The 27,087-nt window shown below is 45.9% G+C and overlaps 1 protein-coding gene across 3 annotated transcripts in view; it reads right to left on the bottom strand.

The window, feature by feature from the left end:
• The window catches only part of itgb4 (integrin, beta 4), a 311,978-nt gene that overhangs the window by 220,722 nt on the left and 64,169 nt on the right, over positions 1-27,087 (bottom strand). For all 3 annotated transcript variants that reach the window (XM_038777234.1, XM_038777235.1, XM_038777236.1), the window contains exons 7-8: positions 22,285-22,456; positions 19,953-20,216 (exon numbers count right to left, since the gene is read on the bottom strand). In XM_038777234.1, the coding sequence (XP_038633162.1) occupies positions 19,953-20,216; positions 22,285-22,456 (436 nt within the window). The remainder of the gene's footprint in view (positions 1-19,952; positions 20,217-22,284; positions 22,457-27,087) is intronic.

Genomic DNA, 27,087 nt, shown 5'->3' with positions numbered 1-27,087 from the left:
TGGCCAGCGCAAACAGCAGTGGGGAGAGAGGGCAGCCCTGTCTTGTCCCACAGTGCAGTCTAATGTAGTCCAATGTCGGCCTGTTCGTCCTTACACTCACCTCCGGGGCCTGATATAATAGCCTAACCCAGTCGATGAACCCCGCCCCAAACCCGAACCATCCTAGTACCTCCCACAGGTAATCCCACGTGACCTGGTCCGCATCCATGGCTACCACTATCTCTACCTCCCTATTCTCCGGGGGCATCATAATCACGTTGAGCAGCCTTATTATGTTGGCCACCAGCTGCCTCCCCTTTACAAATCCGGTTTGGTCCTCCACAATTACATCCGGTACAGTCCTCAATTCTGGTCGCCAAAATCTTGGCCAGTAACTTGGCGTCTACGTTGATCAAGGAGATCGGCCTGTATGACCCTCAGGCCCCCGGGTCCTTATCCCGTTTCAGAATGAACGAGATGGTGGCCTGCGACATCGTCGGGGATAAACTCCCTCTGTCTCTTGTCTCGTTAAAGACCCTGACCAACACCGGCCCCACTATCCCAGCAAATCTTTTATAAAACCTCACCGAATACCTGTCCAGCTCCGGGGCTTTACCCGACTGCATGACCATCAGGCCCCCCAATACCTCTTTGATCCTGACCAGGGCCCCCAGTCCATCCACCAACCCCCTCCCCACTCTTGGGAAGGTCAGTCCATCCAGGAATCGCCTCATCCACCCCGATCCCCCGGATGGTTCCGAAGTGTACAGCTTCCTATAAAAGTCCCTAAAGACCTTGTTCAGCCCTGCTGGATCACCCACTAGATTACCTTCCCCATCCACTACCCTCCCTATTTCCCTAGCCGCTTCCCTCTTCCTCAGTTGCTGCGCAAGCATTCTACTGGCCTTCTCCCCATGCTCATAAATCGCACCTTTTACCTTTCTAAGCTGCTATACAGCCTTGCCTGTAGTCAGCACCCTAAATTCGGCCTTCAGCCTCTGTCGTTTCCTGAGTAACTCTGGCCTCGGGGATTCCGCGTAACTCCTGTCCGTCCATAGAATTTCCTTAATCAGTCGGTCCGTCTCTGCCCTATCCGTCCTGTCCCTGTACGCCCGGATTGATATCAGCTCCCCTCTCACCACTGCCTTCAGTGCCTCCCAGAGCATCACTGCCGAGACTTCTCCAGTATCGTTCACCTGCAGGTAATTCTGCATGCATTTCCTCAGCCTCTCACACACCACCTCGTCCGCGAGTAGTCCAACTTCCATCCTCCACGGTGGGCGCTGAAAGCTGTCCTTACAAAACTGCATGGTCCGATATGGCAATTGCCGAGTATTCTGCCCCCACAATTCCGGCCAGCAGGTCCCTACTCACAACAAAGTAGTCAATTCGGGAATACACCTTGCGGACGTGGGAGTAATAAGAGAACTCCCTCGCCATAGGCCGGATAAATCTCCACAGATCTGCTCCATGAACCCTCTCAGTTCCTTTGCCATCGCTGGCAACCTGCCCGTTCTTGAACATGACCGGTCCAGGCTCGGGTCCAGGACTGTATTAAAGTCCCCGCCCATGATCAGTTTACGTGAGTTCAAGTCGGGGATCTTCCCTAGCATCCTCCTAATAAAATCCACATCGTCCCAATTAGGGGCATACACACTGACCAGGACTACTCTCACCCCTTCGAGCTTACCGCTCACCATAATGAACCTGCCACCCCCATCCACGGCTGCGCCCTCTGCTTCAAATTGTACCCTTTTATTAATCAGGATCGCAATCCTCCTCGTCTTAGAATCAAGCCCTGAATGAAAGACCTGACTGACCCAGCCCTTCCTTAACCTAACCTGGTCTGCCACTTTCAGGTCTGTCTCCTGCAGCATGACTATGTCCGCCTTCAGAACCCGCAGATGCGTAAACATATGCGCCCTCTTCACTGGACCGTTTAGCCCTCTAACATTCCAGGTGATCAGCCTGGTTGGGGGGCACTTCGCCCCCCCCTCCCCTTTGCCAATCAGCCATCCCCTTTCCTTGGCCAGCCTCCCAGCCATGTGTTGTGCTTCCTCTGGCCTGCCTCCTGGCCGGCTCCACCCATGACCACCTCACTGTTACCATGCCAGTTTCCATCCCCGCCAGCAGAACAATTCCGCGCCCCCCCCCCCCCCCCCCTCCAGCAACACCATCCTATCACCTAACCCCTGCTCTAATCTAACTATATGGACACCCCCCACCTCGGCTCCCGCTGACTAGCTGGACTCAGCTAGCCTGGGGCTCCCAGCCTCGGCACCAGCCCGTCTCCCACCCATTGTTCCCAGTCACCACTCCCCCCCCCTGACCCCTCCACACCACTTCCCCAGATCAGCCCTACTTAAGAAAACACTCTCTACAAGTCATAAACAACCCCCACTATAGCAAAATTCAAGTTAAACAAGAAAAAAAAGAGATAAGAAATAACAGGCACTCTTCAGTCCCACCCATACAGACACAGAAAAAAATTGCACAAAGTTCCCCTGAAGCATCTATTTTAACCCAACCCTTTTAACTGTTTTCTTTATGAATTCCCCCCCAGCCAAACTGCAACTAAGCAAAGAGCCCAAACAAAAACATTCAGGAAAACCACGCAAAATACACGCATAAACAAGAAAAAAAGATACATCCCAAAACAGGAGAGACACCACATACACTTAAAAGCTCTGACATGAGTCCAAACATCCTCAGCTCAGGGCCAGCCCTTGATTCTTAACAAAGTCCATCGCCTCTTCGGGTTCCTCAAAATAGTGGTGCTGAACCTCATACGTAACCCACAGTTGCGCCGGAAAAAGCAGCCCGAATTTCACCTTGTTTTTATACAGTATCTCCTTCACCTGCCTGTAGCCTCCCCTCCTCCTGGCCACCTCCGCGCTCAAATGTTGGCGCACACGCAGGGAGGTATTGTCCTCAATACAGATCTGTGTGCTCTTTGCTCATTGTAGCACCCGGTCCTTGTCCAGATACCTGTGAAAGCGTACCACCATCCCTCGTGGGGGACCCCCTCGTCGCAGCTGCCTCACCTGCACTCTGTGTGCCCTGTCCACCACCGGCAGGCACGGGAACACCTCATTCCCCAGGACCTTCTGAAACATACCCTCCACATATGTGGCAGCATCTCGCCCCTCTGCCCCCTCCGGGTGGCCCACGATTCTCACGTTCTGCCGGCGAGATCTGTTGTCCAGGTCCTCCAGCCTTTCCAGAAGCACTTTTTGCTGGTCCCTCAGCTTCCAAATGTCCACAACCACCAGTGTTTGAAAGTCAGCCTGATCCTCCACTGACTTCTCCAACTGCTGGACCCTCTCAGCCTGATCATCCAGCCTTTTTCCCATCCAATCAATCGACTTTTGAAGCGGGTCAGAACAAGAACAGCAAAGGTCCCAGCACTGATCCCTGCGGAACACCACTAGTCACAGCGCTCCAATCAGAAAAGCACCCTTCCATTGCTACTCTCTGCCTTCTATGATCTAGCCAATTCTGTATCCACCTTGCCAGTTCACCCCTGATCCCGTGTGACTTCACCTTTTGTACCAGTCTGCCATGAGGGACCTTGTCAAAGGCCTTACTGAAGTCCATATAGACAGCATCCACTGCCCTACCTGCATCAATCATCTTTGTGACCTCCTCGAAAAACTCTATCAAGTTATTCAGACACAACCTCCCCTTCATAAAACAATGCTGCCTCTCACTAATACGACCACTTGCTTCCAAATGGGAGTAGATCCTGTCTCGAAGAATTCTCTCCAGTAATTTCCCTACCACTGTCGTAAGGCTCACCGGCCTGTAGTTCCCTGGGTTACCCTTGCTATCCTTCTTAAACAAAGGAACAACATTGGCTATTCTCCAGTCCTCCGGGACATCACCTGAAGACAGTGAGGATCCAAAGATTTCTGTCAAGGCCTCAGCAATTTCCTCTCTTGCCTCCTTCAGTATTCTGGGGTATATCCCATCAGGCCCTGAGGACTTATCCACCTTAATATTTTTCAAGACGCCCGACACCTCGTCTTTTTGGATCTTAATGTGACCCAAGCTATCTACACACCCTTCTCCAGAATCAACATCCACCAATTCCTTCTCTTTGGTGAATATCATAGAACATACAGTGCAGAAGGAGGCCATTCGGCCCAGCGAGTCTGCATCAACCGACTTAAGCCCTCACTTCCACCCTATCCCCCCCCGTAACCCAATAACCCCTCCTAACCTTTTTTGGTCACTAAGGGCGATTTATCATGGTCAATCCACCTACCCTGCACGTCTTTGGACTGTGGGAGGAAACCGGAGCACCCGGAGGAAACCCACGCAGACACGGGGAGAACGTGCAGACTCTGCACAGTGACCCAGCGGGGAATCAAACCTGGGACCCTGGCGCTGTGAAGTCACAGCGTTATCCACTTGTGCTATCGTGCTGCCCAAATACTGATGCAAAGTATTCATTTAGTACCTCGCCCATTTCCTCCGGCTCCACACATAGATTCTCTTGCCTGTCCTTCAGCGGGCCAACCCTTTCCCTGGCTACCTTCTTGCTTTTTACGTACGTGTAAAAAGCCTTGGGATTTTCCTTAATCCTATTTGCCAATGACTTTTCGTGACCCCTTTTAGACCTCCTGACTCCTTGCTTAAGTTCCTTCCTACTTTCCTTATATTCCACACTAGCTTCGTCTGTTCCCAGCCTTCTAGCCCTGACAAATGCCTCCTTTTTCTTTTTGATGAGGCCTACAATATCTCTCATTATCCAAGGTTCCCGAAATTTGCCGTATTTATCCTTCTTCCTCACAGGAATATGCCGTTCCTGAATTCCTTTCAACTGACATTTGAAAGCCTCCTACATGTCAGATGTTGATTTACCCTCAAACATCCACCCCCAATGTAGGTTCTTCAGTTCCCACCTAATATTGATATAATTAGCCTTCCCCAATTTAGCACATTCACCCCAGGACCACTCTTATCCTGGTCCACCAGCACTTTAAAGCTTACTGAATTGTGGTCACTGTTACCGAAGTGCTCCCCTACTGAAACTTCTACCACATGGCCGGGCTCATTTCCCAATATCAGGTCCAGTACAGCCCCTTCCCTAGTTTGACTATCTACATATTGTTTAAAGAAGCCCTCCTGGATGCTCCTTACAAACTCTGCCCCGTCCAAGCCCCTGGCACTAAGTGAGTCTCAGTCAATATTGAGGAAGTTGAAGTCTCCCATCACAACAACCCTGTTGCTTTTACTCCTTTCCAAAATCTGTCTACCTATCTGCTCCTCTTTCTCGCGCTGACTGTTGGAAGGCCTGTAGTAAACCCCCAACATTGTGACTGCACCCTTCTTATTCCTGATCTCTACCCATATAGCCTTGCTGCCCTCTGAGGTGTCCTCCTGCGGTACAGCTGTGATATTCTCCCTAACCAGTAGCGCAACTCCGCCATCCCTTTTACATTCCCCTCTATCCCGCCTGAAACATCTAAATCCTGGAATGTTTAGCTGCCAATCCTGTCCTTCCCTCAACCAGGTCTCTGTAATGGCAACAACATCATAGTTCCAAGTACTAATCCAAGCTCTAAGTTCATCTGCTTTACCTGTTATACTTCTTGCATTAAAAGATATGCACTTCAGGCCACCATTCCCGTTGTTTTCAGCAACATCTCCCTGTCTGCTCTTCCTCAGAGCCATAGTGGCCCTATTTCCTAGTTCGCCCTCAATTTTTTCACCTTCTGACCTATGGCTCCGGTACCCACCCCCCTGCCATACTAGTTTAAACCCTCCCGTGTGACACTAGAAAACCTCACGGCCAGGATATTTATGCCTCTCCAATTCAGATGCAACCTGTCCTTCTTGTACAGGTCACACCTGCCCTGGAAGAGCTCCTAATGGTCCAGACAAAAATCTTTGGATCCTCACTGTCTTCAGGTGATGTCCTGGAGGACTGGAAAATAGCCAATGTTGTTCCTTTGTTTAAGAAGGGTAGCAAGGATAATCCAGGGAACTACAGGTCGATGAGCCTTACGTCAGTGGTAGGGAAATTACTGGGGAGAATTCTTCGAGAGAAGATCTACTCCCATTTGGAAGAAAATGGACGTATTAGTGAGAGGCAGCATGGTTTTGTGAAGGGAAGGTCGTGTCTCACTAACTTGATAGAGTTTTTCGAAGAGGTCACAAAGATGATTGATGCAGGTGGGGCAGTGGATGTTGTCTATTTGGACTTCAGTAAGGCCTTTGACAAGGTCCCTCATGGTAGACTGGTACAAAATGTGAAGTCACACAGGATCAGGGGTAAGGTGGCAAGGTGGATACAGAACTGGCTAGGTTATAGAAGGCAGAGAGTAGCAATGGAAGGGTGCTTTTCTAATTGGAGGGCTGTGACTAGTGGTGTTCCGCAGGGATCAGTGCTGGGATCTTTGCTGTTTGTAGTATATATAAATGATTTGGCAGAAAATGTAACTGGTCTGATTAGTAAGTTTGCAGACGACACAAAGGTGGGTGGAATTGCGGATAGCGATGAGGACTATCAGAGGATACAGCAGGATTTAGATCATTTGGAGACTTGGGCGGAGTGATGGCAGATGGAGTTTAATCCGGACAAATGTGAGGTAATGCATTTTGGAAGTTCTAATGCAGGTAGGGAATATACAGTGAATGGTAGAACCCTAAAGAGTATTGAAAGGCAGAGAGATCTAGGTGTACAGGTCCACAGGCCACTGAAAGGGGCAACACAGATGGAGAAGGTAGTCAAGAAGGCATATGGCATGCTTGCCTTCATTGGCCGGGGCATTGAATATAAGAATTAGCAAGTCATGTTGCAGCTGTATATAACCATAGTTACGCCACACTTGGAGTATAGTGTTCAATTCTGGTCGCCACATTACCAGAAGGATGTGGAGGCTTTAGCGAGGGTGCAGAAGAGATTTACCAGGATGTTGCCTGGTATGGAGGGCATTAGCTATGAGGAGTGGTTGAATAAACTCAGATTGTTCTCACTGGAACGACGGAGGTTGAGGGGCGACCTGATAGAGGTCTACAAAATTATGAGGGGCATAGACAGAGTGGATCGTCAGAGGCTTTTCTCCAGGGTAGAGGGGTCAATTACTACGGGGCATATCTTTAAGGTGCGAGGGGCAAGGTTTAGAGTAGATGTACGAGGCAAGTTTTTTTACACAGGGTAGTGGGTGCGTGGAACTCGCTGCCGGAGGAGGTGGTGGAAGCAGGGATGATAGTGACGTGTAAGTGGCATCTTGACAAATACATGATAGGATGGGAATAGAGAGATATGGACCTAGGAAGTATAGAAGATTGTAGTTTAGTCAGGCAGCATGGTTGGTACGGGCTTGGAGGGCCGAAGGGCCTGTTCCTGTGCTGTACTTTTCTTTTTTCTCTATGTTCTCTTTGTTATAACTGAAACCTTCCCTCCTACACCAGTTGTTTAGCTGCTCCATCTTCCTATTTCTAGCCTCACTGGCACATGGCACAGTAATCCCGAGATTACAACCCAAGAGGTCCTGTCCTTTAACTTTCTGCCTAGCTCCCTGAACTCCTGCTGCAGGACCTCATACCCCTTCCTGCCTATGTCATTAGTACCAATATGTACCAAGACCGCTGCCTGTTTGCCCTCCCCCTTCAGGATGCCCGCTACCGGTAATGAGACATCCTGGGCCCTGGAACCAGGGAGGCAACATACCATCCTGGAGTCTCTTTCACGTCCACAGAAGCACCTATCTGTGCCCCTGACTATAGAGTCCCCTATGACTATTGCTCTTCTGCGCTTTGACCCTCCCTGCTGAACATCAGAGCCAGCCGTGGTGCCACTGCTCTGGCTGCTGCTGTTTTCCCTGATAGGCTTTCCCCCCAACAGTATGCAATGGAGTATACCTGTTTGAGAGGGGGACAACCACAGGGGATTCCTGCACTGACTGCCTGCCCCTTCTGGTGGTCACCCCTCTCTCTGTCTGCACCTTGGGTGTGACCATATTTATATAACTGCTATCAATGACGCTTTCCGCCACCTGTATGTTCTTAAGTGCATCCAACTGCTGCTCCATCCGAACCATGCGGTCTGTGAGGAGCTCCAGTTGGGTGCACCTTCGGCAGATGAAGCCATCTGGGACGCTGGAAGCATCCCGGCCCTGCCACATCTCACAGTCAGAACACTGCACCCCTCTAATTGACATTGCGTTAATTAATTAGTTAATTAAATTAAAAAATAAGTTTAAAAAAGTTACTGTAGACCATATGTTTCCTAGCACTTGATTTCTACTATAAATGTAAATGCTAAACACAGTAGTCTCCGGTCTCTGGCTTAGATACCCCTTTAATTATGATTAAGTAATTAATTATGTTTAATTAGTTTAATAATGTTTAATTTTTAAATTTCCTGCCGATTCCCTACCAGCCAATCAGGTCACAGCTTTCCTGTGACGTCACTTTTCAATCCCCCCAGTCGGATCACTCAGAATAGCAGACTATCTATCACCTGTTCCCAAGCTTCTCCCTGGCTCCCTCTTTCTCTCCCGCTCCCGAAAATGAAGAACTCTGGAACCTGGGGGTAAGATTTTATATCACCTACCTTCCCAGGGTGTTCCCTCGTTTTCTCCCTGCACTCTGGATCTCTCCCTGCAGATTACCAGTTACAAAGCCAAACGAAGGAAACAGGCAAAAAGGGAAAGAAGAAGCACCGTCTTATGGTCTGATTTCCCAAAGTGCAGTCTGGGATGGAACGGTAGGCAACCTTGATTTTTGAGTAGCAGTGGTCAAGGGTGGTATCGCTCCTGGTGAGACAGGAGATGTGCTGGTGGAATTTTGGCAGCATACTCTTGAGGTTGGCCTTGTTGAAATCCCTGCCCACGATGAACAAAGCCTCCAGGTGTTTTATTTCATTGTTGTTTCTAACTGTCTACAGTTCATCCAGTGCCTTCTTCACTTCTGCCTGGGGTGCGATGTAGACCTCTGTGATAATGGCTGAAGTGAACTCACGTGGAAGGTAGTATGGGTGGCAGTCCACAGTCAGGTATTCCAGATCCAGGGAGCAATAAGTCGCCAGGGTTATCATGATCCTCCATCCCATGGACCAGACCCACTGTTACTGCCAGCCCAGTGCCCCATAGTGCGGTAGGTATGTATCACGGAGGGAGTTGCAGGTGGGGAGAGTGAGAGGGTGTGGGTGTGGGATGCGATGTCCATGCCCCTGGCCAGCCCCCCAGTCGGTGAACCTGGAAGCGATCAGAGCGTCCCGTGCACGCTGACCATGGTGCACATGTCATGTGGCTTCCCGTGCCTGCCTGGGCCCCATGTCCTGCCCATCCTCACCATCCCCTGCACCCTCCTCATAGGAAAAGGCCTGGTGCTCGTCCTCCTCCTCCTCCAGCACATCGCCCCTCTGCTGTGCAATGCTGTGGTGAACGCAGCAGGCCGCCATGATGTGGCTGACCCTCTCAGCATCATACTGGAGGCCACTCAACCAATCCCTGTAAAACATAAAATGGCTACAGGCAGCCAGCTTTGTTGTGGGTGGGCTGAGGGCTCCTAAATGACTTTTTAAGATGGTGAGGGGAGGGAGCAGAGTCGGTGCGGGGTCGTGGGAGATGTGGGAAGAGGCATGAATAGTAAGGGCAGGAAATTCAGAATCCTGTAAAATCCAGCCCTATATCACCCAGGGATAATAAACACTATCACAATCCCCTGTCAAATTCCTAGGGGTGCACATCACCAAAAATCTATCCTGGTCCACTCACGTCGACGCTATCACCAAGAAAGCACAACAGCGCCTATACTTCCTCAGGAAACTAAGGAAATTTGGCATGTCCACATTAACCCTTACCAACTTTTACAGATGCACCATAGAAAGCATCCTATCGGGCTGCATCACAGCCTGGTATGGCAACTGCTTGGCCCAGGACCGCAAGGAACTTCAGAGAGTCGTGAATACCGCCCAGTCCATCACACGAACCTGCCTCCCATCCATTGATTCCATCTACACCTCCCGCTGCCGGAGGAAAGCGGGCAGCATAATCAAGGATCCCTCCCACCGGCTTACTCACTTTTCCAACTTCTTCCATCGGGCAGGAGATTCAGAAGTCTGAAAACACGCGCGAACAGACTCAAAAACAGCTTCTTCCCCAATATTACCAGACTCCTAAATGACCCTCTTATTGACTGACCTCATTAACACTACACCCATGTCTGCTTCAACCGATGCCAATGCTTATGTAGTTACATTGTATATCTTGTGTTGCCCTATTATGTATTCTCATGTATTTTCTTGAATTGTTTAATTCCCTTTTCTTCCATGTACTGAATGATCTGTTGAGCTGCTTGCAGAAAAATACTTTTCACTGTACCTCGGTACACGTGACAATAAACAAATCCAATCCAATCCAATATATACTACAACTCACTCTGTAATGTGCACTTCATCACACATTCCATAATATACAATGTATCACGTCCTGTAATATGCATTGTATCCCACGCACTGCAATATACACTGCATTAAGTAACATACATGGTATCACACATTCTATACCATAGACCATAGGAAAGACTCTATTGTAAACTGCTTCACATCCCCGTACCAGCCTCCCTGAATAGGCACCGGAATGTGGTGACTACTTTTCACAGTAACTTAATTTGAAGCCTACTTGTGACAATAAGCGATTTTCATTTTTTTTTACATCCCCTGTAATACTCACTATATTTCACATTGCAATATAAACTATCACACCCCCTGTAATATACACTGTATCTGCCTCCCTCTGACGCTGTAATCTATGTTGCGTCACACACCATGGGCGGAAACGTATGGTTTTCTTCAAAGCCTCAGTCTGAAAACCGGTGTGTCGCTCTCCAGTTGCACAGACCAGCTTTCGCTCCAGAACCTGAGCCTCTGAATACAGAAAATGATTGGGCGGAGTGATGCAGTATAGTAGGTCAGGGCCTGATGGAGTCAGCAAGGCCGGCTCCACATACTCACTTCATCTTACTCCACACAGATCTAGGTGCCATCTTTAAAGGATTCCCCCAATCAGCACTGAAGTGGAAATGCCCCCCCCCCCCCACCATGGAGTTATCAGGGGCTCACCCCCTCCTCCACATAATCATCAGGGGCTCCACTCTCTCTGTGAAATCATTGGGGGCACCCCCCCCACCATTCCCTGGTGCAATCAGCAGAGGTTCCCCAAGTATGGCATACCACCCCACTTGCTGCCCCCCCTCCCCATCCCTGCAAGAACCTCCTCACATGCCCGGTCCCCCGCCGTGATCCCACACTCACTCCCCCCCCCGCCACCAAACCACACATAACAGAAATCCCTCCCATGGGGCTCCCACGAGAGCTTGGCCCGGGTATTTCCCTATGGCACTGCCGCTCTGAACAGGTTGCCACTGCCAACGGGACAGTGCCAAACCATGCCGGGGGCAGTGCGAGATCATGACCCTTCCCTCCGGGGACTATACTAACCTTTGAGCCCCCGGATGGATACCCTGGACTGAGTCTCCTTTTTAAAAGGTGTTGCAAACCTGGCTGATATGATGTTACGCAGGCAAGGTTTGAATATTGAGTGAGCGGAGAATTAGGTGGTGGGGGGCAATCATATTAAAACTTATTTAAATACATTAAAATTAGGTTCTTGCCCTTTGTTGGGGTAAACCTTGTGACATCGCCGGCGATGGGCGCGGGAATTGGGAAACACAATCTTGCTAGACAGAATCTTGTTTGCGGATGTTTCCACCCGCATCGTTATTCTCACTGGCAGTGAACATTGGCTGAAACTCACTCCACCTGAGTATACACCACACACCCTGTAATATACACTGTATCACACCCTGAAATATACACTGTATCGCACCCTGTAACATACACTGTATCACCCCCTGTATTATACACTGTATCACACCCTGTAATACACACTGTATCACACCCTGAAATATACACTGTATCACACCCTGTAATATACACTGTATCACCCCCTGTATTATACACTGTATCGCACACTGTAATATACACTGTATCACACCCTGTAATATACACTGTATCACACCCTGTAATATACACTGTATCACACCCTGTAATACACACTGTATCGCACACTGTAATATACACTGTATCACACACTGTATTATACACTGCATCGCACACTGTAATATACACTGTATCACACCCTGTAATATACACTGTATCACACACTGTATTATACACTGTATCGCACACTGTAATATACACTGTATCACACCCTGTAATATACACTGTATCACACACTGTATTATACACTGCATCGCACACTGTAATATACACTGTATCACACCCTGTAATATACACTGTATCACACACTGTATTATACACTGCATCGCACACTGTTATATACACTGTATCACCCCCTGTATTATACACTGTATCACACCCTGTAATACACACTGTATCACACCCTGAAATATACACTGTATCACACCCTGTAATATACACTGTATCACCCCCTGTATTATACACTGTATCGCACACTGTAATATACACTGTATCACACCCTGTAATATACACTGTATCACACACTGTATTATACACTGCATCGCACACTGTTATATACACTGTATCACATCCTATAATATACACTGTATCACACCTTGTAATACACACTGTATCGCACACAGTAATATACACTGTATCACACCCTGTAATATACACTGTATCGCAAAGTGTAATATACACTGTATCATACCCTATAATATACACTGTATCGCACACTGTATTATACACTGTATCGCATCCTGTAATATGCACTGTATCACACCCTGTAATATACACTGTATCACACCTTGTAATACACACTGTATCGCACACTGTAATATACACTGTATCACACCCTGTAATAAACACTGTATCGCACACTGTAATATGCACTGTATCACACACTAATATACACTGTATCGCACACTGTAATATACATTGTATCACATCATGTAATGTACACTATCACACACTGTAATCTACACTATCTCACACTGTAATATACACTATATATCACACTGTGTAATATACACTATATCGCACACTGTAATATACACTGTATCGCACGCTGTAATATACACTGTATCACACCCTATATTATACACTATATCGCACCCTGTAATATACACTGTATCGCACACTGTATTGTACACTGTATCGCATACTGTATTATACACTGTATCACGCACTGTAATGTACACTGTATCACACCCTGTAATATCACTGTATCGCACACTGTATTATACACTGTATCGCGCACTGTAATATAGACTGTATCACATCCTGTAATATACACTGTATCACACCCTGTAATACACACTGTATCGCACCCTGTAAGATATACTGTATTGCACCCTGTAATATACACTGTATTGCACACTATTATACACTGTATCGCACACTATTATACACTGTATCGCACACTGTAATACACACTGTATCGCACCCCGTAATATACACTGTATCGCACACTGTAATATGCACTGTATCACACCCTGTAATATACACTGTATCACACACTTAGAATTAGAACAGTACAGCACAGAACAGGCCCTTCGGCCCTCGATGTTGTGCTGAGCAATGATCACCCTACTCAAGCCCATGTATCCACCCTATACCAGTAACCCAACAACCCCCATTAACCTTATTTTTTAGGACACTAAGGGCAATTTAGCCAGGCCAATCCACCTAACCCGCACATCTTTGGACTGTGGGAGGAAACCGGAGCACCCGGAGGAAACCCACGCACACACGGGGAGGACGTGCAGACTCCGCACAGACAGTGACCCAGCCGGGAATCGAACCTGGGACCCTGGAGCTGTGAAGCATTGATGCTAACCACCATGCTACCGTGCTGCCCCTGATTATACTGTATTATACACTGCATCGCACACTGTAATATACACTGTATCACATCCTATAATATACACTGTATCATACCTTGTAATACATACTGTATCACACACTGTAATATACACTGTATCACACCCTGTAATAGACACTGTATCGCACACTGTAATATGCACTGTATCACACACTAATATACACTGTATCGCACACTGTAATATACACTGTATCACATCATGTAATATACACTATCACACACTGTAATATACACTATCTCACACTGTAATATACACTATATCTCACACTGTGTAATATACACTATATCGCACACTGTAATATACACTGTATCCCACGCTGTAATACACACTGTATCGCACACTGTAATACACACTGTATCACACCCTGTAAGACACACTGTATCGCACCCTGCAATATACAATGTCTCACACTGTATTATACACTGTATCGCACACTGTAATATACACTGTTTCACACCCTGTAATATACACTGTATCGCACACTGTAATATACACTATCACACACTGTTATATACACTATATCTCACTGTAATATACACTGTATCGCACACTGTAATATACACTTTCACATCATGTAATATACACTGTATCGCACACTGTAATATACACTATCACACACTGTAATATACACTATATCGCAAACTGTAAGATACACTGTATCGCACACTGTAATATACACTGTATCACACCCTGTAAAATACACTGTATCGCACACTAATATACACTGTATCACACTGTAATATACACTGTATTGCACTGTAATATACACTATCGCACACTGTATTATACACTGTATCGCACATTGTATTATACACTGTATCGCACACTGTAATATACACTGTATCACACCCTGTAATATACAATGTATCGCACACTAATATACACTATCACACTGTATTATACACTGTATTGCACACTGTATCCTACACTGTATCGCACACTGTAATATACACTGTATCACATCCTGTAATACACACTGTATCGCACCCTGTAATATACACAGTATAACATCCTGTAATATACACTGTATCACACCCGGTAATACACACTGTATCGCGCCCTGTAATATACGCTGTACCGCAGACTATAATATACACTGTATGACATCCTGTAATATACGCTATATCTCACACTGTAATATACACTGTATCGCACACTAATATACACTGTATCGCACATTGTAATATACACTATCACACACTGTAATATACACTATATATCACACTGTAATATACACTGTATCGCACACTGTAATATACACTGTATCACATCATGTAATATACACTGTATCGCACACTGTAATATACACTGTATCGCACACTAATATACACTGTATCACACACTGTAATATACACTATCACACACTAATATACACTATATCTCACACTGTAAGATACACTGTATTGCACACTGTAATATACACTGTATCGCACACTGTATCACACTGTAATATACACTATCGCACTGTAAGATACACTGTATCACACACTATAATATACACTGTATCGCACACTGTAATATACACTGTATCACACTGTAAGATACACTGTATCGCACACTGTAATATACACTGTATCACACTGTAAGATACACTGTATCGCACACTGTAATATACACTGTATCGCACACTGTAATATACACTATGTCACACTCGTGTGTTCAACTTTCTAGTCGGAAATTCCTAGCCAAAGTCAATGGACTGTTGGCCACTCTCCAAACCTTCTGCTCCTGCCCACAATGATGCCAGCCGCTGGCTGGACCAGAGAATCCCAGTACCACACCCACTGTAATAAAGACTGAATCACACTTTCTTTAATTTACATCTTATCACATCTGTAATAAACACGGGATCACACCTTCTATAATATTTTCTGTACTATACACACTGTAATATACACTATCACTCCTTCTGTAATACACCATATCCCACCTTCTGTAATATACACTGGGCTGGATTCTCCGCAGCCCTGCGCTGAAATCGCATTCGGCAGGGGGGGCGGAGAATCCCCTTTCACGCCAAAATCGGGCATGTCACCGGTTCGGCGATTCTCCGGGACCTGAAAATCGGCGTGATCGTGGCGTACACTGAGTGACTGGGGGCCCATTGACAGAGGGCAACCCAGCGATCCACCGCTCCCGACCTGCTGAGTTCCCGACGGCGTGGACCTAACCACCTATTGCCGGTCGGGATGCTGGCATGGCAGCTGCGGAGTCAGTCCACGGTCGCCCTGTTGGGAGGCGGGGGGGGGGATTCAGACACCGGGGTGGGGGGGCCTTATATGTGGCCGGGGGTTAGATCCGCGCGGTTAGATGATCGGGCGTGTGGCCATTGGGGGGGTCTAATTTTTCTATCTGCCTCCGCCATGGAGCTTGGCATGGCTGCTGGAGGCCACCTCCGTGCGTCTGCGCGGACTCCAAACTGGAAATGCGCGGACCCGTATCCGCAGCTAAAGCTGCGAGAATCATTCTGGGTATCTGCTGGCCCCCTGCAGGGCATTGAATTGGGTCAACTTTTTTAGAGGAATCTCTGGAGTAAAACTCCAGCGTTTTTACACTGGTGTGGGGGACATAATCCCATTTTTGGAGAAACTAGCCCATTGCATCACACCCTCTGTAACATGCAGGGGCAGCAGGGTAGCAAGGTGGGGCAGCAGGGTAGCAAGGTGGTTAGCATAAATGCTTCACAGCTCCAGGGTCCCAGGTTCGATTCCCGGCTGGGTCACTGTCTGTGTGGAGTCTGCACATCCTCCCCCTGTGTGCGTGGGTTTCCTCCGGGTGCTCCGGTTTCCTCCCACAGTCCAAAGATGTGCGGGTTAGGTGGATTGGCCATGCTAAATTGCCCGTAGTGTCCTAATAAAAGCAAGGTTAAGGGGGGGGTTGTTGGGCTACGGGTATAGGGTGGATACGTGGGTTTGAGTAGGGTGATCATGGCTCGGCACAACATTGAGGGCCGAAGGGCCTGTTCTGTGCTGTACTGTTCTATGTACCATGTCACACCTGTAATATATGCTGTATCACACCCTCTGTAATGTACATCATATCATTCTCAGTGTAATAAATATTCTTTCGCACCCTCTGTAATATGCTGTAATAGATGCTGCAACACATCCTCTGTAATATACACCATATCATACCCACTGTAATATACACTGTATCACACCTTCTGCAATATATGCTGCATCACACCCTCTGTAACATATACTGTATCACACCCACTGTCTTATGCAGCATATCACGCCCACTGTAATATACACTGAATCACACCTTCTGTAATATATGCCCTACCACATCCTCTGTAATATACACTGTTTTACATCCTCTGTAATAGATACTTTATCACACATTCTGTAACATACACTGTATTACACCTTCTGTAATATATGCTGTATATCACACCATCTGAAATATACACCACATCACATCCACTGTAATATACATTGTATCACACCTTCTCTAACATGCACTGTATCACACATTCTGTAATATATGCTGTATATTAAACCATCTGTAATATGCACCGTATCACACCCACTGTAATACGCACTGTATCACACCTTCTCTAATATACAGTGTATCATACCCTCTGTAATATATGTGGGAAGTTGGTGGCGTCATGGTATTGTCACTGGACCAGTAAAGCAGGGAAATGCTCTTGGGACCCAGGTTCCAATCCCGCCATGGCAGATGGTGAAATTTGCATTCTTTAAAAATTTGGAATTGAAAGACTGATGACCATGAAACCATTGTCATTAAAAAAAAACCCACCTGGTTCACAACTGTCCTTGAGGGAAGGAAATCTGTTGCCCTTACATCATCTGATCTCTGTGACTCCAGACTTCAAGGGCAATTAGGGATGGGCAATAAATGCTGGTCCAGCCTGCATGCCCACGTCCCATGAACGAATAAAAAAAATATACAATATACACCGTATCGTACCCTGTAAATATACCGTATCTGACTCCCATCAGCGAATACACAGTATAACATCCCTGGAAAATACATGCATCACACCCTCTGTAATATACTCTGCATCAAACACCCTGTAATATACACTGTATCATACTTTGTAAATATATTGAATCTGAATCCCTGTAATATATAGTGCATCACAGACTCTGTATCATAAGCTGTAATAAGCACTGTATTATTTTCCCTGGAATACACACAGTACATTCCCTACAATTTATTTTGTATCACACCCCCTGTAACATACACTGTATCACACCCTCTTTAATATACACTGTATCAAACCTGTAAATATACTTTATCTGAATCCCTGTAGGATACACTGTACCACAGATTATGTATTATAAGCTGTATCACACACTGTAATAAGCACTGTATTATATTAACTGTAATATGAATTGTACATTTCCTGTAATTTACTTTGCATCACCCACCCTGTAATATACTGTGTATCACACCACCGTCAAATACACTGCTTAAAACATACCAAAGCAGGCCACATGGACATCGGTTGTGGGGTAGAAGGTTCTTTTACTTAAGCTATCTGGGGAGTTTGCTCATAAAAGGCAATTGCAGTTTCATTTAGAGTGAACTGCAGCTGACTGAACTGGGACAGCCAAAGGAGATGACGTTAGATAGTCCTGCATGTAAGAGATAATTTATTGTGACAAGTAGGCTTACATTAACACTGCAAGGAAGTTACTGTGAAAAGCCCCTAGTCGCCACTTTCTGGTGTCTGTTCAGGTACACAGACGAGGAATTCAGAATGTCCAAATGACCTAACAGCACGTCTTTTGGGACTGTGGGACGAAACGGGAGCACCCAGAGGAAACCCACGCAGACACGGGGAGAACGTGCTGACTCCGCACAGACAGTGACCCAAGCCGGGAATCGAATCTGGAACCCTAGTGCTGTGAAGCAACAGTGCTAACCACTGTGCTACCGTGCCGCACATAAAAAATACTAACACTATCATTCACTGTGCAGAATGCGAATGGGGTCTTGAGCTGAGTTTGGAATTCGTGAAGGGGAAAGAAACTGGATGATTTGGCTAGTTTGAAGCTAGGGAAACATATCTGTAGTGGTCCGTACGGAGCTTTGTGGCAGATAGCAGTCAGTGAGGTCAGCTTGGGGGGATGTGCGAAGGTAGTTGGATATCTGTAACACCCAGCACAAGGATCTGAAAAGTCCACAGTCATGAAATCTTTAAAGAAAACTTGGAGGGTCATTCAGCAAAAAGCTATTGGAAGGATCTCCATAAAATCCTGGATCTTGGAGAATAGCCAGAGGATCTTCGGGAATCCGGAGAATAATTAATGTGAATACCAGAGGGTTGAGGCATAACTGTGGGTGGTCCCTAGAGAAGTGAATGACCTTTAAGATTTCATAATATAAGGCAACTCATGGTGGGAGGAGCAAATGTGAAACTAGATTTATAGCATCTATTTATTCACTATAGTTTTAGGTTAGTGGTGCTTGATTTGTTTATTCTTGTATACAATGAAGTCTGTTTTTGTTTAAGCACATCAAATCTTGTGACACAATTTAGTCAGTTAATTACATAGTGTGCAGATTTCTCTCTGAATGATGACGCTGCCTACCTAGAAAGCACCATGTAAATGGCATAGAACATAGAATATAGAACATACAGTGCAGAAGGCCATTCGGCCCATCATAGAATTTGTATCATAGAATTTACAGTGCAGAAGGAGGCCATTCAGCCCATCGAGTCTGCACGGCTCTTGGAAAGAGCACCCTACCCAAGGTCAACACCTCCACCATATCCCCATACCCCAATAATCCCACCCGACACTAAGGGCAATTTTGGTCACTAAGGGCAATTTATCATGGCCAATCCACCTAACCTGCACGTCTTGGGACTGTGGGAGTAAACTGGAGCACCCGGAGGAAACCCACGCAGACACGGGGAGAGCGTGCAGACTCCGCACAGACAGTGACCCAGGGGGAATCGAACCTGGGACCCTGGCGCTGTGAAGCCACAGTGCTAACCACTGTGCTACCGTGCTGCCCACGTGTCATGTGATGTAATGATACGCCTTGTGAAATACTGTGCAGTGGAAAGTGTTTAATGAAGTTTACCTATTTTCTCCTGGTAAACATCTTACCTCATAATAAGAATAAGAGTGGTTAGTAACCGCAAAGATTGGGATAACACTTTGCTCCCCAAGGAGACGAACCAGAGTTGGAATTGACGGGTAATCTTGTAAAATATCATCCGTATAGGTGCCTCTTGAGTCTAAATGACAGCCTTCATCATTCCGAGTTAGAATCCCAGATAGGACATTGGACCCATCAACCTCATAATGAAATGCGGATTCAGTGGAGAAGACAAGCAGGTGGGTACTCTGCTTCCTCCAACCAATATTTTCCTGCAAATAATAGAAGACACAGCTCAGGATAGAAATGAGTGAAACCAAAATGTGCGACATTACATAGAAGCTCCACAATGTATGAAGCATTGGAACAGCATTGACTATCCAATTATGTACCAGAAGGACAACAAGAATGGAATTGAAACTCCAGACAACACTGGTGGGTACAGGTCTGTCACTGTATAACACTGGGGTGAAATCTGGTGGGTATAGGTCTGTCACTGTATAATACTGGGGTACAGTGCTTGTAGGTATAGGTCTGTTGCTATATAACACTGGGTACAGTGCTTATAGGTATAGGTCTGCCACTATATAAGTAAGGTTAGGGGTGGGGGGGTTGTTGGGTTACGGGTATAGGGTGGATACGTGGGTTTGAGTAGGGTGATCATTGCTCGGCACAACATCGAGGGCCGAAGGGCCTGTTCTGTGCTGTACTGTTCTATGTTCTATATCACTGGGGTACAGTATTAGTGGGTACAGGTCTGTGACTGTATAACACTGAGGTACAGTACTAGTGGGTACAAGTCTGTCACTGTATAACACTGGGGTACAGTGCTGGTGGGTACAAGTCTGTCACTGTATGACACTTCGGTACAGTGCTAGTGGGTACAAGTCTGTCACTGTATAACACTGGGGTACAGTACTAGTGGGTACAAGTCTGTCACTGTATAACACTGACTTACAGTACTGGTGGGTACAAGTCTGTCACTGTACAACACTGACTTACAGTACTGGTGGGTACAAGTCTGTCACTGTACAACACTGGGGTACAGTGCTAGTGTGTGCAAGTCTGTCACTGTATAACACTGGGGTACAGTGCTAGTGGGTGTAAGTCTGTTACTGTACAACACTGGGGTACAGGTCTGTCACTGTATAACACTGACTTACAGAACTGGTGGTTGTTGTGTTAAGTTGTTGTGAGTAACATAAGCTGCCATTTGATGTAAGCTCTGCTGAATTATGCTCCAGACTCGGAGATAAGTTTAACATGTTTATTGAGCTATTAACAATGCTCTGTAAAAGAGTTTGACACTCTGCATATCTGCCTCTCTAGTAACTCAGTCTATTCCACTAACTATACATGCTTGCTCTTGACCATGTGCTAGGATGTTATGTTGCTGTAATCAACCCTGTCCTACTCTCTAGGTCTCTGAGGGCGGAAGAGAAGAGCCTATGTGCCTTGTAGTTTTTATATGGGTCATGTAGTGCCCCTTTGTGGTAATGTCACCTCTGGATGTCCTGATTACCCATTGGTTGTGTCCTGTTCTAATGACCCATTGGTTGCGTGTCTGCATATCATGACATCTCTGGTGCTTCCTCTAGTGGTTACTTAGTTGTAGTGTATTTACTTTAACCCCTTGTGTATGTAGAGTGATGCATATCACTACAGTGGGTACAGGTCTGTCACTAGAACACCGGCGTACAGTGCGTGTAGGTATAGGTCTCACTGATAACACTAGGGTACAGTGCTTGTCAGTATAGGTCTGTCAGTGTATAACACTGAAGTACAGTACTGGTGTATAACACCTAGGGCAACACTGATACTGAGTAAAAAGTACAACATTCTTTTGTAAAAAGTACCAAAAATCTAAAACACATTGAGGAACCCAATTTCATCTCAAATACTCCCAACACATCCACAGTACTGGTTAGATGCAACATAAAACAGTCCATGCCATGTTGGCTCAAGATTGTGGGAGTTATGCACTATGTAGGTCTGCACACAGTGACTGGGAATGGCCAGCTTTGTTTATATAAGACCTTTGTCACCATCGGCCAATCCACTGACACTCCTTTAGCGGAAACATTTAAATATAGCCCTACAGAGAGTGGTTAGGGTTCGCAATGAGCTACCTGGGAGGGTGGTGGAGGCATCTTCAATGAAGAGATTCAAAAGGAAATTGGGTTATTGTCTGTAAAGGAAGAATGTGCCGGGTGATTGGGGCGAAGATGAGGGAATGTCAGCTGGTGAATTACACCTTCAGAGAAAAAGCACAGGAATAGCCTCCTTCTGTGCTGGAATTACTCAATGACAAGATCAAAACATAATGAAGCCCAGACTCACCTTACAAACAGCAACCTGCAGAATCGCATCAAATCCGCCTTCAGGTGCATCTACATTCCCCGAAATTCTCTCTTTCTTCAGCTCCTGTGTGAAATGATTGGCATTCGGTGTCAGAGGAATAACATTCTTGAAGGAGAATGGGGGATCGCTGTTTTTCCAGGGTTCTTTGAGCCTGCAACAGGTGAAAAGCCGACAGGTGGTGTGACAGAGCCAGCTACAACAAATCCCATCGTCCCACGAGAGAAACCGGAGCAGAATCCCAGCTGGAATTTCAGGGGGACCCAGGTTCAACAGGTTCCACCCCTCCCCCAAATCCCAAAGGAAAAGAAAATCCTAACCTGGCAGCTAGGGAAAGATGGGAAATTATAGGCTAGTTAGCCTGACTTTGGTCATTGGTAAGATTTTAGAGTCCATTATTAAAGATGAGATCGCGGAGTACTTAGAAGTGCATGATAAAATAGGACTGAGTGAGCATGGCTCCGTCAAAGGGAGGTCATGCCTGACAAATCTGTTTGAATTCTTGGAGGAAGTAACAAGGAGGTTAGGCAAAGGAGAACCAGTGGACGTGATTTATTGAGATTTCCAGAAGGCCTTTGACAAGGTGCCGCATAGGAGACTGTTAAATAAGTTAAGAGCCCATGGTGTGGGTAAGATCCTGGCATGGATAGAGGATTGGCTGACTGGCAGAAGACAGAGAGTGAGGATAAAGTGATCTTTTTCAGAATGGCAGCCGGTGCCTAGTGGTGTCCCTCAGGGGTCTGTGCTGGGACCACAACTTTTCACAATGTACATTAATGATCTGGAGGAAGGAACTGAAGGCGCTGTTGCTAAGTTTGCAGATGATACAAAAAGATCTGTCGAGGTGCAGGTAGTATTGAGGAAGCAGGGGCAGCTGCAGAAGGACTAGGACAGGCTAGGAGAGTGGGCAAAGACGTGGCAGATGGAATACAATGTGGAAAGTATGAGGTTATGCACTTTGGAAGGAGAAATGGAGGCATAGACTATTCTCAAAATGGGAAGATGCTGAAGAAATCAGAAGCACAAAGGGACTTGGGAGGCCCTGTTCATGATTCTCTTAAGGTTAACGTGCAGGTTCAGTCGGCAGTTAGGAAGGCAAATGCAATGTTAGCATTCATGTCAAGAGGGTTAGAATACAAGACTATATAAGGTTCTATTCAGACCCCATTTGGAGTATTGTGAGCAATTTTGGGCCCTGTATCTAAGGAAGGATGTACTGGCCTTGCAAAGGGTCCAGAGGACGTTCACAAGAATGATCCCTGGAATGAAGAGCTTGTCAAAAGAGAACGGTTGAAAACTCTGAGTCTGTACTCATTGGAGTTTAGAAGGATGAGGGGGCATCTTATTGAAACTTACAGGATACTGTGAGGCCTGGATAGAGTGGACGTGGAGAGGAAAAACTAGAACCAGAGGACACCATCTCCGACTAAAGGGACGAACCTTTAAAACAGAGATGAGGAGGAATTTCTTCAGCCAGAGGGTGGTGAATCTGTGGAACTCTTAGCCGCAGAAGGCTGTGGAGACCAATTCACTGAGTGTCTTTAAGACAGAGATAGATAGGTTTTTGATCAATAAGGGGAGAAGGCAGGAGAATGGGGATGAGAAAAATATCAACCATGATTGAATAGCGGAGCAGACTCGATGGGCCGAGTGGCCTAATTGTGCTCCTTTGTCTGACGGTCTTATGATCTTATGGTCTTATGAAAGGGAGAGGGACTCACTTACACAATGATAGAAAGAGGCCATTGAGCCCATTGTGGCTGTGCCAGCTCCTTTGTACAGATACTTTCTTGCTCCTTTCCCCATTTTCCCTGAAATTTATATCATTCATTTATTTATTTGTCATTTGTAAGCTCCTGTTGAATCTGCTTCCACCATCATCTCAGCAGCTCTTGAAAATTAGAACAATTCCAGGTGTGGAAAGGATTCCCCTCATCACCTCCTGGTTATTTTTCCAATCATAGAATTCATGGAATCCCTCCAGTGCAGAAGTCTGCACCAACCCTCCAAAAGAGCACCCATCCTGACCCACTCCCCCGCCCTATCTCCAGAACCTCATCTAACCTTTGGGCACTAAGGGTCAATTTATCATGGCCAATCCACCTAACCTGCACATCTTTGGACTGTGGGAGGAAACCAGAGCACCTGGAAGAAACCTATACAAACTCAGGGAGAAAGTGCAAACTCCACACAGACAGTCACCCAAGGCCAGAATCGAACCTGGGTCCCTGGTGCTGGGAGGCATCAGTGCTCACCACTGTGCCACTGCGCTGTGTCCTCTGGTTATTAGCTTTACTCCCACTGGAAACAATTTCTCCTTAATTACTCAATCATGAATTTGAATACCATATTAAATCTCCCTTTAACCTTCTCTGCTCCAAATAGAACAATCCCAGACTCTCGAGCCTCACCAATCATTATCTGACCCAACTTCTCTGTTTGACTCCTTTGTCTGTGCAAATCCTCAATCATGTCCAAGGGTTTAGGTTTAGTTCAGTGTAGACTATGTCATGTGAGAGTACGTTTAAGAAATGGGTGTTTATAAATGGGTGTGTATGTAAATATCTGTAGTGAGAGCACCTTTAAGAAATGGGTCTTTACTACTGCAGTGATGTCAGAGAGTGGGTGGAGCTGGGCTGTCTGTCAGCTTTTTACTTTCGTTTTAGGCTTTTTGCTGCAGGGTGTGTTTTACTTTTGTTTTCAGTGTTGGAGCTGAAGCCAGACCAAGCAGGTGTACTGCTGTTCTCTCTGCCATCAAAAGACTATCTCTTGATCATTTGGTGAATTCAGAATTATAAATGTTCTCAGTAGTGAATGTAAACCTAATGTGCTTCTGTTAAAAGGTGTTTCTTCTCTCTTCTGGATGTTGTTTGGGAAGTTATTAAGGATTATTTAGTGTTGTATACTTTTGGGGGTTGTATTTGAATTAATAGTTGCTAAGATGTTCACTGTTTCAAAAAGGGTAATTTGAGTTTGTAGAATAAACATTGTTTTGCTTTAAAAATTACTTTCCATTTCTGCTGTACCACACCTGTAGAGTGGGCCGTGTGCTCCCCATACCACAATCTATTAAAGGTTGTGGGTCAGGTGAACTCCATGATACACTTTGGGGTTCTCTAAACCCTGGCCCATAACAACTAGTTGAAAATATAATTGATTGTTAGTGAACTGATTTTTCGTAGAATCTGGATTTTTGATTGAACAATTTGTTGGTGTTCTGTTTAATCAGGAGACCAGAGTCAGCCATCATTTCCGATATGTTACTCAACAATACCTCAGTTTTAAATTGGGAACTTGATCCGGTAAATCAAACAGACCAATCTGAAGTGAGAAGCTCACTTTGTCAAACTAAGTGTAAGAAAGCACTTCCATGCCCTCAATTTTCATCAGAGTCAACTCTGGGGGCTCAACTTCACGATGGATGGTCCTCTGATGATGGATCAGTTGAGGTTACACTACACCAGCATCATTGAACAAATGCAGCAGTACGGTTTATTTAACACTGACCTTTAAGAAAAAATGAGTTCACTTGCAGAGAGACATCAATGGAGAGAATGAGAGAAGTTTCCCAGACAGACAGACAGAGGGTGGCATGCATTGAGATGAAGAGAGATACAGTAGGAGTGAGAGATAAGACAGAAGCGTTTCTATCTGTGGAAATAGACAGAGTAAGAGACAGAGAGACGGAAAGAGAGAGAACGGGGAGAGAAACAATAAAAGCCAGGAGCAAGTCAGATATAGAGTGGGAGAGATATGGAGAAACAGAGCAAAAAGGCCCCTGAGAATAGGCAGTCGCTGCAAACCTTTAAGTGATAAATATATGGACAAGTGATTTATTCCAGACCCTCATGAGCATGAAAGGACACTCCGAATTCTTGGTCAATGAATTTATTCTCTGTATCCCATGGATCTGTGACTCACTATGTGAATGGAACAATACTCCCATTCATCCGGATTCACCCTGCCTGGCTTTGGCTTGCCGCTTTATTGTACTTTATAATTGATAATAAACTTAATTGTACTCAGATATGAGTGAAAACCTTCATGTGTGACCTTATGAAGCAAAGAGGCAGTAAAGTTTCCTTATCTTTAGTTTATTGTTGATGGTGTGTTTTTGTTCATTACTCGTGTCAATGGTATTTACTGCTGTCTGTCGTCGATAAATGAGTAACTCGTACAAATAGAAAGCTGCCTGGGATTGTAAAACTATTTTTGATTGGAGTCACACTGAATTTTTCACATTTATTATATTTTCCTGTGAGCCTCTATGTTCCCTCTCCTGTGGATTTAGTAATTTCTCTGTCATCATGTCAGGTGCAGCTAGAATTGTCAAACACTCCGACCTTGATCTCCCCCCTTCCCTGTTTTCACCACTTTCTCTCCCTCTGCGTAATCGTCCCTTGTTTCCCTCCAATTTAGTGGTGTAGTCTTTCCATACGTTATTTAAAATTTTGCAGCACCCTCTGAATGCCTCTCTAAACATTCTTTCTTCAGAAACCTCCATAAAGTCCAGCTCTGTATAAACAGGCAGTACAGAATTAGAAGTGACCCTATGACAAAGGGTCATCTGGACTCAAAACATTAGCTCTTTTCTCTCCCTCCAGATGCTGCCAGACCTGCTGAAATTTTCCAGCATTTTCTTTTTGAGTACAGAATGAGGCCATTTGTCCCATCGTGTCTGCACCGACTCTCCAAATGAGCACCTCAGCTCGTGCCATTCCACTACCTTCTCCCCTTCACCGTGCATGCTCTTCCTTCTCAGGTGAGTCTAATTCCACTTTCAAA

Source organism: Scyliorhinus canicula, chromosome 18 (genome assembly GCF_902713615.1).
Source record: "Scyliorhinus canicula chromosome 18, sScyCan1.1, whole genome shotgun sequence".
Taxonomy (NCBI): Eukaryota; Metazoa; Chordata; class Chondrichthyes; order Carcharhiniformes; family Scyliorhinidae; genus Scyliorhinus; species Scyliorhinus canicula.
This window is presented reverse-complemented; position numbering and strand designations above follow the sequence as displayed.